The sequence below is a fragment of the Ahaetulla prasina genome, chromosome 11 (assembly GCF_028640845.1).
Source record: "Ahaetulla prasina isolate Xishuangbanna chromosome 11, ASM2864084v1, whole genome shotgun sequence".
Lineage (NCBI taxonomy): Eukaryota > Metazoa > Chordata > Lepidosauria > Squamata > Colubridae > Ahaetulla > Ahaetulla prasina.
The window spans coordinates 29684365-29699637 of NC_080549.1; the positions used below are offsets into that span (position 1 = coordinate 29684365).

The 15273-nt window shown below is 42.4% G+C and overlaps 1 protein-coding gene across 6 annotated transcripts; it reads right to left on the reverse strand.

Moving 5' to 3' along the window:
* Positions 1-329: 329 nt before the first annotated feature.
* LOC131204931 (vomeronasal type-2 receptor 26-like) lies at positions 330-13811 on the reverse strand. 6 transcript variants are annotated; one of them, XM_058196601.1, is made up of 7 exons: positions 12751-13811; positions 12265-12528; positions 11559-11847; positions 5489-6283; positions 2475-2687; positions 1858-1984; positions 330-1314 (listed from the first exon to the last, which is right to left on the reverse strand). In XM_058196601.1, exons 2-7 carry the CDS (start codon positions 12489-12491, stop codon positions 404-406), a joined length of 2562 nt encoding a protein of 853 aa, XP_058052584.1. In that variant the 5' UTR covers positions 12492-12528; positions 12751-13811; the 3' UTR covers positions 330-403. The 6 variants fall into 6 exon arrangements, with proteins under 6 accessions (XP_058052584.1, XP_058052585.1, XP_058052583.1 ...); XM_058196602.1 differs by having other exon boundaries at positions 11559-11829; positions 12265-13811; XM_058196600.1 differs by having other exon boundaries at positions 12265-13811.
* Between the last annotated feature and the right edge of the window lie 1462 nt (positions 13812-15273).

The window sequence follows — 15273 nt, forward strand, 5'->3', positions numbered from 1 at the left end:
ACAAGAACAGTTTTTTCCCGAAGGCCATCACTCTGCTAAAAAAATAATTCCCTCAACACTGTCAGACTATTTACTGAATCTGCACTACTATTAATCGTTTCATAGTTCCCATCACCAATCTCTTTCCACTTATGACTGTATGACTATAACTTGTTGCTGGCAATCCTTATGATTTATATTGATATATTGACCATCAATTGTGTTGTAAATGTTGTACCTTGATGAACGTATCTTTTCTTTTATGTACACTGAGAGCATATGCACCAAGACAAATTCCTTGTGTGTCCAATCACACTTGGCCAATAAAATTCTATTCTATTCTATCTAAGTCGAAATAAATTATAATTTATTTCAAATTGAAGTAAATCTTACAATTATTTAAATGTCATAATAGTCTTATGTCTCATGTTTTTACATTTTTTCTGGCTGTGAGCTGCTCCTTTGTGTTCAGGTCTGGCCTCAGAAGGATAATGTAGCACTTGGGGATGAAGATGCAGCCCAGCAGACCAGCACTGGAGGCCAGGATGGAGAAGACCTGCACAGCCACCATGTATTTCCCTTTGGTGCTCAGGTAGGTGGGCACAAAAGTCACCCAGACACTGCAGAAGACCAGCATGCTGAAGGTGATCAGCTTGGCTTCGTTGAAGGCCCCAGGCAGGTTCCTGGCCAGGAAAGCCACCGTGAAGCAGACGGCAGCCAGGAAACCCATGTAGCTGAGGGTGATGTAGAACAGGACAACGGCCCCTTCGTTGCATTGCAGGACGATCTCTCCAGGCTGGGAGTGGAAGTCAGAGTCAGGGAAGGGGGGAGAAACTCCCAGCCAGGTGGAGCAGATGATAATTTGGACAGCAGAAGAAGAAAGGATGATGGAGTTGGCCAAGCTCTTCCCCAACCATCTCTTCACCCGGTTTCCTGGTTTTGTGGCCAGGAAGGCCAGCACCACCGTGATGGTTTTGGCCAAGAGAGAAGAAACGGCAACCGAGAAGATGATGCTGAAGACCGTCTGTCGGAGAAGGCAGGTGGCTTTCCTTGGTTGACCAATGAAGAGAGAAGGAGACAAGAAGCAAAGCAGGAGGGAGACCAGGAGGATGTAGGAGAGGTCCCGGTTGTTGGCTTTGACAAGGGGAGTTTCTCGGTATTTAATGAAGATGATTAGAACAAGGCCAGTGATTAAGAACAAGAATAGGGCAAAAGAGACCAGGATGATGCCCAGAAGTTCTTCATAAGACAGGAAGGTTATAACTTTGGGGATACATTGGACTCTGTCCACATTTGGATATTTGTCATCTGGACACTTGGTGCATTTTTCCATATCTGAGAAAGCAAAAAGCAACTTTTTAAAATTCTGTTCTTTTATCTTACAGAAAATACCTTCTTCGGATAACAGCTGATACCACATGCATTTTCCAAGAAGTATTTCTTAACAATTTCATTAAACAGTCACTCCTTTGAAATGGTATAGGGTCTCCTGCTTGGGCAGGGGGCTGAACTAGAAGTCCTTCAAGGTCCCTTCCAGCTCTCTTCTGACTGATTGATCTACATGACTGGTAGAATATTTCTGTAATGAGTTCCCCCCATAACTATCCACAGCAGCACATTATGGACCAGTGACACCTTCTCGGTGATCTCCAAGGGGAGGATCCAATATACAGTGGATTGCAAGGTCTTTCAGAAGGTGGAACAATTCATCAAGTTCCAAAGAACTCAGATGTTCCTAGAAAGGTAAACTTAGCAGTTCATATCCAAACTAAAAAGCAAGAGAGATATTTCCTCTGCTGTTAATAAAATTTGCCCAGTCTGCCACCCTCTCCTCCCATCTCTTCCACAAAACCTCCCATTTTCCTCAGTGTGATCTACCTTCCTGAGTGGAGAAGGTCCCCTCTGGACAAGGAACGCAGTCGTAGCAGCAAACTGGCTCTCCTTCTCGCACCCTCTTGACAAATCCAGGGTGACAATTTTCCACACATTTGGACTGAGGCAGGGACTAAGCAGAAAACAAGGAATGCCAAAGAAAACATGTTAGGACTCTCCATTCATGGAAAATGGAGGTAGAAATGGATGGAGACAAGTAGCCTCTGATCTTCACTGGGGTAAATATGAAACCTCTGACTATTTCTAAACAGATGCAGGAGGTATAATAACTGGCAGATTCTTCATTTAGTTCCTCCCTTTTGCTTTTGGAATTTAACGTTACAATAAAGTAACGTTCCTTTTTTTTAACTTTTCTTTATTTACTTTTTCTTTTCTATTTAATAAAAATCTATTTCATAAAGTCTTGAGGGATGGAATTGAAAAAAGATTTAAGTATGATGATATATTCATATTAAAACTGAGAATAAAATTTACTGTAAAAATTTTAGGAAACTTTTATTCCATTTGATTTTTTAACCACCCTGGAGACTATAGGTTTAGCCCATTTGAAATGGGATCTCAGGTTTTGGAAAACAGAGAAAGGACACCAAAATTTCTCCCACCTTATTGAGCAACTTTAGCCATGAAAGAGCATCTTGTTTGATAGTAAATCTCTGTCTTTTAAAATTCGCCAGAATCCGTTTCCTGGCATCCTCCTTGGGGAGAACCAAGAAGCCCCAAATGGCCATATCTGCCGTTATCTCTCCATTTTGATCCAAGTACATTTCTCTCTGAGAAATATTGCAAAACTCGTTCTTCTTCAGAAAGGGATGAAACTAGAATGGGAACATCCAGGAATTTGAAAACCAGAAAACTTTTGAATGCTTTTTCTCTCAGCCACAATGCTTTCCGGATGGGACTTAAAGGAAAGCGGAGGCTCACAGCTGCTAAATTGCACAAAACGCTCTCTCTCCCAGCAAAAGCAGCAAGGAGAGAAGCAGCTGCCACCCAGAGAGCACTTGGAACATCTCCGCGAGCGACCGAGGCTCAGCAAGAGACGGCTGCGAGATCTCTGCTGCAGCACTTTCCGGATGGGACTTCTTACAGGTAAGAAGAAGAACCGTCCAGGTCCGGTGCTTCGGCCTGAGGGGCTGTAGTTTGAGGCCAGAAGGGGGCAGAGGCAAGACCGGAGCCGGGGATTGACACGTTCCCCAACCTGGCCAAGGCGGAGGGGAAGTGGGTGGAGGCTCCGGGGCAAGGCCGGAGCCAGGGAATGGTGCATTCCCTGACCCGGCCGAGGGGTAGGGTGAGTGGGTGGCATGCTTACCTTTGGTGAGCAGAGTGGGTGAGGCCTGGAGGCGAGGTGTGGAGATTAATTGGGTCGCATGGCGAAGAGAAGATAATATACAGGGTGGGGTGGGGCGGGGTGAGTGGGGCCAGCCAGTGGTGGAATTTGCCAATTCTCCAAACTGCGCAAAATCTTAACAACCGCTTTGCCCGAAATGATCCAAACTGACTAAATCCCACCCCTGCCTTGCAACTGAAGGCGAATTTGCACAAAATCTACGTGAACTTCAGGGAAGGACAATGAAGCCAAGGAAGAGATGAAAGGAGCTGCTCTTAGCCTTGAGGGAAGACCACAAGGAGAAGAGCTGAAGATCAGGAGGAGTCTGGGAGACCTTTTCCAACTGACACAATCTCTCGGTTGGAGAAGGGAGGATACAGCCCTCTTCCAATCACTGACACATGTTACACACGAGTGAAAGATCTGCTCACTATTATTCCAGAGTGTCAGACACAGAAAAAAGAATTCAGTTTCAAGAGAGGAGATTTTAGCTGAATGAGAGAAAAATACATCATAAAAGGATGAGCTGTTTTAGAGCTGAGCCAGTAAAGCAGAATGCAAAGACAGAGCAGCCATCAGTCAGAGAAGCTTTAACTGGGATTCCTGCAGAGAGAAGGGGTTGGGCTAGATGGTCTCAGGGTCTCCTCCAAATTTATAAAGGCTCTCATGCCACAACAGGTAACTATTGTGCTGTTGTTGCTCTAGCCCCACCTGGTGGCCGGGGGCAGATAAGCCTAAGTATATGGTCTGAAGCCAGACTCCATTTTCTGTCAGCCTTTGGAGAAGACGGAAGCAGCCGGTTTGACCGAGTCACACGGTCATCCGGAGAGACCTCCATCCAGGGGTGAAATCTAAAAATTTTCCCTACCTGTTCTGTGGGCGTGGCTTAATTGGTGGGCATGGCTTGGTGGTCAGATGGCTCGGTGGGCGTGGCCAATAACAATAAATAATAAAAATAATAAACAAAGTATAAAAAAACAATAAGAGATACCAAAAACCAACTTTCACACTTTACACACACACAACACAACACAACTGACTCACATACAATGTAAAAGCAGCTGCACTTCACACTTCACATAGCCACAAAAAGCTCAAACTTTCACACTTTACACACACACAACACACACACACACACACACACACACACACTATGCCATATACAGCTTTCTGAGATTTTGTGTGTTTGTGTAGTTAGAGTGAAACACTACAGAAACACACCAAATCTCAGAAAGCTGCACAAATATTTTATTTTATTTTATTGTGGACTTCAAATCCCAGAGTTCCTCAGCAAAGCCAGCCAGTTGATCACTGAGGAAATAGATTAGCTGAGCGATTGATTCTGTCTGGCTGAAACTGAAACTGCTTTCGGGCTGTGGCCATGCGTTCCTCAGTAATCAGGTAAGTGCCTTAGAATCTCTACTTTTACTTGTAGAAAACATGTTTTCTACAAATAAGAGTACAAGTAAGGTTCTGCTGTTTTTTACTTTTAAAGGCCTGTTTCGGCTGAAGCAAAACTGGCTTTTAAAAGTAAAAAAAAACACCTCTGCAGATGGTGCGGCTCAGCAGAGGCAGGGGGGGCGGGGCCAGGGATTTTTGCTACCGGTCCTCCGAACCAGCAGCCGCCATCGCTACTGGATCACGTGATCCCATCCGATCCGGGAGCATTTCACCCCTGCCTCCATCCCTCACACGGAGCATCGCTGGAGAGGTTCCAGCTGCTTCTTTGTTGGCTGTTAGTTAATGATGCTTATCTCCCATTCATATTTGATTCTCACTATTGGCATCTCCTCCGTTTCACCCTGCCCTGTTCTCCCAATAAAAGACCCAGATCCACGCATTGGAGGAGAATTGGGGGGTTTAGCTGCCTGTCGAGCTGCACACAGACCCACCTGCAGTGGGGACGGAACAAAGGAGAAATTCCACCATCCTAATCACATACTCACAAATACAGGAATTTATTTAAAAAAGAATACAGCATTTTAAAACGAGCAGATTTTAATATCAAAATGCCATGGTATCTATTGTGTTTTCCCCAAAATAAGACCCTGTCTTATATTTTTATTTTTGAACCCTGAAATTAGTGCTTGGCCTTATTGCCATGCGCTCAAAAGCCCGACTGGGCTTATTATCAGGGGATGTCTTATTTTGGGGGAAACAGGGCACTCTTTGGAACCATTATTCCCTGAGTAATTAAATTGGCCAGATCTGTTGAGACGGTTCCCCTCCTTCTCCTACGGGTTCCTTCTCCAAAGGCTCTCAGATTAATGGATCCATATCGGGATCCCTTACCTGCCAGGGCTGAAGCCTTGGAGACCCCAACCTCTTTTCTCCCTCCTTCCTTCTCCTCCTCGATCTGGAGGAATAGGCGGCATTCATGGCATGGGCCAGAGTCTGAATGAGACTGTAATGGTGATAGTCATTTGGGATCCTTTTCCTGTTCCTTTTCTCCTGGGTCTCCAGTGGGGCTTTCTGGGTGCATCTTCTGCGGCCTTTGGCAGAAAAGACGTTCTTTGAAAGAGAACAGAGAAAATAAAGATCTTGAAACTTGTCTTCTACAAAGAACTGGGATTCAAAGGCATCATCCTTTGCCTTACTTTTTGTCAGATAAGCAAAGTTCCAAATACTATGGACGTATTTGAGAAGTCTGCGCTTGTTTAGTGTGTGCCCTAAAAAATGTGTGAGGATCCAGACTTTCCCTTCAACAGTTCCTGGCAAACGGAGAAGAGTTTCATGGAAAGGAAGAATTCTGTCCCAAATGGTCTCATATTCCATGAAGTGAACAAAGACGTTGACTTGTCTCCACTCAGAGAGGGCCTCCCTGGGGGCTTCTGCATGTTCAGTTGTTGAGAACAGTTGCGATATAACCACACAAATTCCATTCCTGACAAGCATAGGAGGGAAAGTCCTCATAAAATTCTCTCCCTTCTCAGTGTCTGAAGCAAAGAGGCCAATCAGGGTCCATCTGAAATGGAGGAGCAGCTGGACAATGGCTGGGTACTGGATCCCTTCTTTGGGGATCATCCGATAGAAAAAGGGGAATTTACTTTTGTCACTCAGAGCCTCTGAAGCAGTTTCAAGATTGATCTGAAAAAGCAATGAAGAATGCTGTGTTACATTTGGGGTCAAATCAAATCCAAAATATTAGATTTTAATAAATCCAACCTAGTTCTCAGAATGTATTAGAATAATCAGACATTGTTTACAATATTAGCAAGATTGTATAATAAAAGTAGAAAATAATAAGCAAATGAAAAAACAATAAATAATGTTTATAATAATAATAATATAATACAAGAATAATATAATAATAATAATATAAAACACACTAGAATTTTATGAATTGCACCCAGAAAAACAAGCTTCACTGGTTTTCCTCGAGGCTCAAAAGGCATTTGATAATTTGAATTGGAATTTTCTAAAAGAACAACTAAAATTTATGCAATTTGGGACAAAATTTGAAAAAAATGATTGGGGAAATTTACACAAAACAAACAGCAAGAGTAATCATAAACGATGATACTACAGAACAATTTGGAATAACAAAAAGGGTAAGACAAATTTGCCCACTCTCTCCACTATTGTATATATTATCACAGGAGATGCTATTAAAGAATGTTAGAGAAGATCAGGAAATAAGGGGTCTAACAATAAAAAACGAGGAATACAAGGTTCAAGCCTTTGTTGATGACTTGGTATTCATAACAGAAGACCCTCTAGAATCAGGACCAAAATTAATTAAAAAATTAGAAGCAGTTGGAGAAGTCGCAGGACTTAAGATTAATAAAAATAAATCAAAATTAATAACTAAAAATCTTACAAACAGGAAAGAGAATTGGAAATTAATACACAAATTCATATAACTAAGAAGATAAAATATTTAGGAATTTGGCTAATGGCAAGAGGCTCCTTTATAAAAGAAGATAATTATGACAAATTAGTAAAACAGATTACAAAGGATTTGAATAATTGGGAAAATTTACAAATATCACAATTGGGTAGGATAGCCACCATTAAAATGAATATATTACCAAAACTGCTATTCTTTTTTCAGGTTATACCAATAAAATTAGAAAATAAAATTCTTTGAAACATTAAACAAAATAACAGCCAAATTCATATGGCAGGGAAAACGTCCAAGAATAAGACTTAAATTTCTACAGGATACAAAGGATAGAGGAGGAGTAGCACTCCCAGAATGGGAACTATATTATCAAGCAGCAGGCATAACCTGGTTAAAAGAACGGATAGAACTATTTATTTATTTATTTAATTGGATTTTTATACCGCCCTATCTCCCGAAGGACTCAGGGCAGTTTACAGCCAGATAAAAATAACAAGAATAAATACAAGATAAAAACAATATTTAAAAAATTTATTAAATTGGCCCAGATTAAAATATAATTAAAACAGTAAAAACCCCATTTAAAATTGAAATCCTACGCCAGTCCTGCGCAAATAAATAGATATGTCTTCAGCTCGCGGCGAAAGTTTCGAAGGTCCGGAAGTTGGTGGAGTCCTGGGGGAAGCTCATTCCAGAGGGTGGGAGCCCCCACAGAGAAGGCCCTTCCCCTGGGTGTCGCCAGCCGACATTGCTTGGCGAACAGCACCCTAAGGAGTCCCTCTCTGTGAGAACGCATGGGTCAGTGGGAGGCAATCGGTGGCAGTAGGTGGTCCCGTAAATAACCCGGCCCTATGCCAACTAAGGGATAAAAGAATATTAATAATAGAAGGACACGATTTACAGGCGGGGTGCATGCATTTATTTGGGATGGAAAATATAAAACACATAGTTATTTCAAAAAACATATAATAAGAAATGCATTATTACAAATTTGGTTGAAAATAAAAAAAAAGCACTATACAAAAATCCCAATTTGGTTTTCACCAACAGAAGCACTAAAATATCCAAATTTAACAGAATTAAATAAGATAATAAGATACAGAGACCTAATAGACTGACAAGGGAAAACAAGACAAGAACTGGAGTTAGACTTAAATAGAGAAATAGACTGGTGGACATATACTCAAATACAATCAAAATACAAAGACACAAAAAATTAGGAAATACAAATAGAACAACATGAATTAGATAAAATTATACTTAGGACAGAAGAGAAGCTAATTAGCAAGATTTATAAATTTTTGTTGTGCTACAAAATGGAAGAGGAGATAGTGAAAGATACAATGATTAAACAAGCACAGAATTTAAATTATACAATAGATCTGGAGAGATGGCTAGTAAATGTGGCAAGTAAATTCAAAATTAACATTATCCACGTCATACAAGGAAAACCAGTTGAAGATGTTTTACAGATGGCACCTTCCACCTACAACACTTGCAAAGATGTTCCCAAATAATAATTCAACATGTTGGAAATGCAAAAAAACTCATTACCATCTATGGTGGACATGTCCGGCGACCAAAAAATTCTGGTCAAATATTAAAAAATGGCTAGAAAAAATAACAGAACCACCAGTTGAAAGCAAACCGGAAACATTTTTATTAAGAATCTTTACAAGACCATATATCAAAGAAATAAAATATTTGATTCTACATATTGTAACAGCTGCATGAATAACTAACGCACAAAATTGGAAACAGGAAGAGATACCAACAGGTGAAGAAGTGATAGGGAAAGTTTTAGAATGTGCCGAAATGGACAAGTTAACAAAAGAAATCAAAGAGAAAGAAGAGACAGATTATTATACAATCTGGAATAAATGGTATGAATGGCTTGAGTCTAGAAATAAAGGAGAAAAATAAAGGGGAGAAATTAGAAGGTACAGAATTTATTAGAAATGTACAATATGTAGATAATCTAGAAAAGTAAAGCTATTAATATTAGATAATTTAATGTAAATAAAGAAAAGGGGATAAGAAAAAAAATAAAATAACAAATGTGATATGAGGGGAAAGGTATAAAACCGAGAGAAGACCACTAAGAAACGCTGTTTAGAAATAGGAATATTTATATGTTATACGTTGTGTGTCTGTCAGATTGTGTAAAAAAATAAAAATAAACAAAAATAAACAATGTAAACCATATTACTGTATCACCCCTACAATTTATCGCAATTGGATTAACATGTGCAAATGCCAACTGAAGTATTCTATTCCAATAAAGGGCCTATTATAATTTTTGGGAATTGCTGAATTTTTTCTGCTTCTATATTCCAGATTCTTTGTGGAGGAAACGTTTTAGCTTCTTCTCCAGTTATACAAGAAACAGGGAGACAGTTCCTAATACGATTTGTCAGTTATGTAATCCAAGAGGTTTTTGATTGAAGTTTGGTCTGTTCTAGCAGCCACAATTTTTGGAGTCTGTCAGTTTCCATAGATTACATTTTATGCCAATATCCATCTTTTCTGATTTTAGAGAAAGCAGAAATTGTGTAAATTCCCAAATCAGCTCTGAGGGCAGCAGCTGGAGTCCTTTTGTCCACCCCAAGATACTCCTCAGAGGCTGTGATTGGGTTGGTTCTGCTAGTGGTTTCTCTCTGAAGCCCCAAACATCAGATTGATCTAAGAATATGGGGGAAACCTTGGCCTCATATACTTTAATATTTGGGGCTGAGGAAGTTGGAGAGCTATGAGGTTTTCATTTAAGTCTCACTTTCACTCATGTCTTTGATCTTTGATCTTCTAAATGAGCTCCTTTGATGATGACAGAGCCAAGATTTAGCCCCAGAGAAAACTACCCCAGGTAAGGAAAGGTGTTACTTACTCTATTGGCTGATCATCTATGGCTACAATGTCATTTTCCAAAGACCGTAACTTTCGATCTTGATTTATTAATTATCAGATAATTATTATGGCAGAACAATCCAGATCTTCTTCACAGTGCATATAATCCAATGTTTAAGTATGGTAAATCACATGATCAGTATAAATCAGTGTGTTCCAATGCTAAACATTTGTACCTGTAACAGAACTTGAAATAGAACAAAAGGGTTGGAAGGGATCTTGGAGGTCTTCTAGTCCAATCCCTTGCTCAAGCAGAAGACCCTAGACTATTCCAGACAAGTGGCTGTCCAGTCTTTTCTTAAAAGCCTCCAGTGATGGACCACCCACAACTTCTGAAGGGGAGACCTTCCATTCCTCACCGTTAGGAAATTTCTTCTTATTTCTAGGTTATTTCTCTCCTTGATTAGTTTCCAACCATTGTCTCGTCTTGCTTTCTGGTACTTTGGAAAATAGGTTGACCCCCCTCTTCTTTGTGGCAGCCCCTCAAATATTGGTACACTGGGACATTGATGAAGATGTTGTAGAGCACTGGGCCTAAAATGGAACCTTGGGGTCCCACCATTGCTTGTTTCCCTCCATGGAGACCTAGTTCCATTGAGGCCCACAGGCTGAGTCCATCTGAGGGTGATGCTGTCTATCCCACCTATTTTTAGCTTACCCAGAAATAGGTTGCGGTTTATTTTGTCAAAGTCTTTCTGAAATCCAAGTATACTATGTCCACTGCATTTCACTGGTCCACTAACTGAGCAATTTTTGTCAAAGAATGAAATAACATTTATTTATGATCTGTTCTTTGATCTTCCATTAGTTGAAGTCAGTCATTAATATCTCTAGGCTGAATAACAAGGGTTCAAATATGCATCTTTCCCTTCCCCCTTGGTAAGCATAGATCCTTCTTCTCACGGCTCCACTGAGCCCAAACCTCCCTCTCAAACAAGGGCTTGGATCAGGGCCAACAGGCTGAGCTCCATTTTGAGGGCAATCAATTTTCTCCATCATATTTCTCTCTTTATTGAGTCAAATGCTGCACTAACGTCTAGTTTTACCTCACTGATATAGATTAGATATTTCAAGACAAATTTGTTGCCAATATTAGATTATTAACAGGCATTATTTCTTATAAAATCTATATAGCTTTTCACTTTACCTAAAACTTTTTGGTTCTTCTGCAAGGAGTGCGTTTTTCTCAAGTTTAACTAAGAGGATCATGGCATAAATTTTAGCCACAATATCTGTTAGTCTAATTGGCCTATAATGGATACAGTCCTTTTTATTCCACTTTTTAGATAGATAAAATGCTACTATTGCCAACTTCAATCCGACGGGATACGGCAGGCATTATTTAGCTGTGAAAACGAACATGTCAACAACCAGGGATATTTTTTGATCAGTTAAATAGCTGGTAGAATGTCTTCTCCAGGGAATGTATTGCTTGCATTTCAGGCCTTTTATGATTAATCTCAACATGAACATAATGGGGTAAAATATTGACATTTTTTGCTAATATGGAGAAAAGCAGCTCTTGAATTCCATGGAGAAGACATGATTGCATCTATTGCTCACCCACCACCACCCACCCCTCACTTTACCAGATGGAGAAAAACACACACAAACCTGTGGAGCTTTGTAGGTGCCTCCTAATGTTGCCATCTGAATGGAGATATCCTTTCTAGTTCCATCAAGAAGAGCCAGGAGGTTCTCCTTCCTTCCACAGCCGTAGTTGGGGACATTGGCTTCTCCAGTGGAGAGAATGTCCAGCAAGGCATCTAAAGTGCGGAAAGTGCTCCAATAGCTGTCATGGATGTTGTAGCCAAGTGTGAGATTGTGCAGGAGCTGGGAATTCTTGTTGACCATTTGAGTGGCCAAAATGAATAGTAAGCCATTTCTAAATTTATAAAAATTCCTATTGTAAAAAAAATATAATCAAAAGCAACAGCAAATACTGTTTTTAATATATCAGAATAGCTTTAAGCCAACATTGATACAAAACGAATGATCAATTACACAAATATGGAAATTGGCTGAGGTACAAGAGCTACAACTGGTTTAACAACTATTTTAAATAAAATTCATTATTCAAATAATAAATTAAGGATTGAACTGAGAGAGGAAAATAATCTGCAGTCTGTTCATTTTCAGACCCATTTTTGGATGTGAGTCTCTTTCACAAAATCAGAGAAAAGAGAGAAGCCATGGAAATCAAAAGCATTTATGAAATTAGACATATTCTCTCAATATAGGCATAAATGAAAAAAAAAGCAGAAAAGAAGGAGAGTGTTAGAATGGAGGGAGTGCAACTCCATCATCCTGAATGACTTACATATTACGGAAAACAAACTGAACAGAAGGAGCCACACTGAAAAGCAACTTTATATGCAATCTTTCCTCTCCACTGTAGACTATACCAATGAGATGGTCTCCTGGGCTGTAATAGCTCCATGGTTGTTTTCCATCCTGGTGCTCCGAACTCAGCGGGCATTTCATTCTCAGCTTCCCAGAGACTGGATGGGACAACAGCAGCATCAGAAGCAGAAGCAGGAGGTCCATAATTCATGGGGTGAATCAATGAATCCCTTTCCTGTTTCTAAAGAAGAATTAGAAGAATTCAAAGGACTCTCAGAAACTGGAATCTGCAGCGTCTTTCCTGATTGAAACACAGAGAAACTCTCAGCTTCATCTGGAAAGGAGAGAGACGGACATTCAAGAGCACAGATTCTGCCTGTCCCCAAATTCCCTATTTCTCTGCCCAGTCTCCCCTGGAGGATTCGGCCAAAGAGCAGAGCTGAAACTTTTATTATAATTCTACCTCTCAGGAGGGATCCCTGGATAATTCAATTAATTCTTGGACTCAAAGATGGTTGGGAAATTCTCTGGAGGGAAATAAAAAGAGAAAAATCCTCATGTGATTCATAATAACAGGGGCAGAGATGGAATTAAACTCATCATCTAGAATTGAGAGGTTTGGGGGCTCCATGCTTGGAACTGAGCCCAGAGGGAATACACGACACTTGTGGCTGAAAATAAAATAAAAAGAAATGAGACATTTGTTGGCATTGTGGTGAAAGAGAAAAATCCCAGGGGCCACTTAGTGTCAGAGGATGGCACAGATCTGAATTAGCTCCCTGCTGAGTCAAAGCCAAAATTCACTTTATTTTGAAAGCTAATCCTCGAAGGCATCACACAAAAGGGCTCATGCAAAAGTGCGGCCAGTCTCTAAGAACAAAATCAACTTTAATGAAAAACTAGTTACCAGAACTTTGCAAAATTTTTAAAAAAAACACAGACAGAAACAGAGACAGAGACACATTAGGAAAAAAAAACCCCAGGCCCTCCATGCAGGCGGAGGGGAGAGAAGGGCTCTGGAGGAAGGAACAGAAGGAACCCGAGGGGGGCTCAGCCTGAGGGCCTCCTTCGCGCATCCACCCAGGAAGGGGAAGGTTCCCAGCCACCAGAAGGAGGGAAACGGAGGGAACCTATTTCGGAATCTCCGTCCCTCTTTTCAGGGCCTCCATGGCCGACCCAGGACTCCGCAGGCCTCATTCACACACACACACACACAGGCCGCCCTCAAAGGGCCCACAGGCAGCTCGGAGGCCCCGGAGGGAAACCCCCAGGAGGGTGGAGGGGGCTCCTGCTTGGGCCGCGGTCCGACTGGATGACCTCTGGGGGCCCCTCCAGCCCTGGGATCCTCTGGGGCTCCCCCGAAAGAACCGGGAGGGGCTGCTGATTCTCCCCCCCACCTCCCTCCCTCCCTTTGGGGAACCTTCCCCGACTCCTGGCTGGAGAGGAGAGAAAATCTCCCTTTTTTCTCCCCTCAAAATGGAGGGAGGGAGAATCTCCTCAGAAAAAAAGAGGCCACAAAATGGAGGAGGCTGCGGGGTCTTTGCCCGCTTTAGCTGTCCTGCTCGCTGCCTGTGGGGGCCAGCTGGGACTGAAAGGCCGGACTGCAGACTGCCCCCTGCAGGCAGTGAGGGGGAGAGCTAAAGCATGGAAAGAGGACCCCGAGTGCTGGGCAGGGGATTCTGGGAGTTGAAGTCTGGACATCTTTGCTGAGGTGGAGCCGCCTGCCCTGGGAGGCCCTGCACTGGACACTCGGACAGATGACCTCTAAGGTCCCTTCCGACCCCCTTTGTCCATTATTCCATGCCTCTAGTGTCATAATAATAACAGGGCCGGGCTTTGGTCACCGCCACCTAAAGGAACGCCAGCCCTGCCCTCCTGTCAGAAGCCCCCCAAAGGCCCCCCCGGGAGCCTCCCCTCCCCCCCAAGGAAGCTGCCGGCCCAGAGAGAGAGGGGGGGAGTGAGGGGGGAGCGAGGGGGCAACTCCCCCGATTTCGGTGGGGCTGAGCTGGGTCCCGTCCCCCCCGTGGCTGATGCAGGCTGGGATGGAGGGAGGGAAGGGGCTGCGTTGGGCCGGCCTCCCCCGAGCTCCTCCTGGGGCTCCTGCTGGAGGGAATCCAGGGGGTCCCCTGAGGACACGTGTGGCCTCTTCCTCTCCCTCCTCTTCCTCCTCCTCCTCTTCCTCTTCCTCCTCCTCCTCCTCCAGGTCTGATCCTGGACCCAGGAAGAGGCAGCTGGATCTCCTAAGAGATCCTCTGGGGGCTTCTCCCCCCTTGACCCCAATGGGCTTCTTCGGGTCTGTTGACCACCCCCAGAATCAGAGGGATCCTCTCTTGAGGAAGAGCTTTATTAGCGTGTATTTAGGGGAAAGGTTCCTTTTCTTCCGGGTGTTGTGAATGCCAGCCCTCTTGACACAACCTGGTGAATGAAATCCAGCTTTATAATATCTGGAAGGGTCTGTCCGAGATTATCTGCCTCTGCCATTCCCCTGTTGCAGGAGATGGGAAAAAAGGATTATAATTTCATAGGGTTGACCTTTTTCTCTGGAATCCAGCCTTTCCCGACCTCCCTCCTTTTCTTGGCCTAATGGAAGTAAAACCCACTTAAGAAGTAAAAACCAGCCTGTCTCTGTTGTGAAATGCAGGAATGGCCCAGCAAGGATATCTTAAATTGTTTGGGATGGAGTCAAAATGAAAACAACTTGAATTTCAACAAACTGAAAGGGAAGAAATATATTGTTGGTGGTAAAAGGAGACACACAAAGTAGGTAGACCGATCTCTCCTTCTTGTATTGTAATGGGATTTTTAAAATTTCGGTCTAGGACTTGATGAGAATTATTCAGAGCCAAATCTGATGTCATCACAAGAGTCCCCTCCATCTCAATGAGGACCTCAAAAGGCCAGAGGAAAAGCAGCCAAAGAGCCAAGAGGAGAAGCCATTTCAACGCTCGATGGGTAGAAATGGTCTCAGGAAGAGGAGATCCCTCCC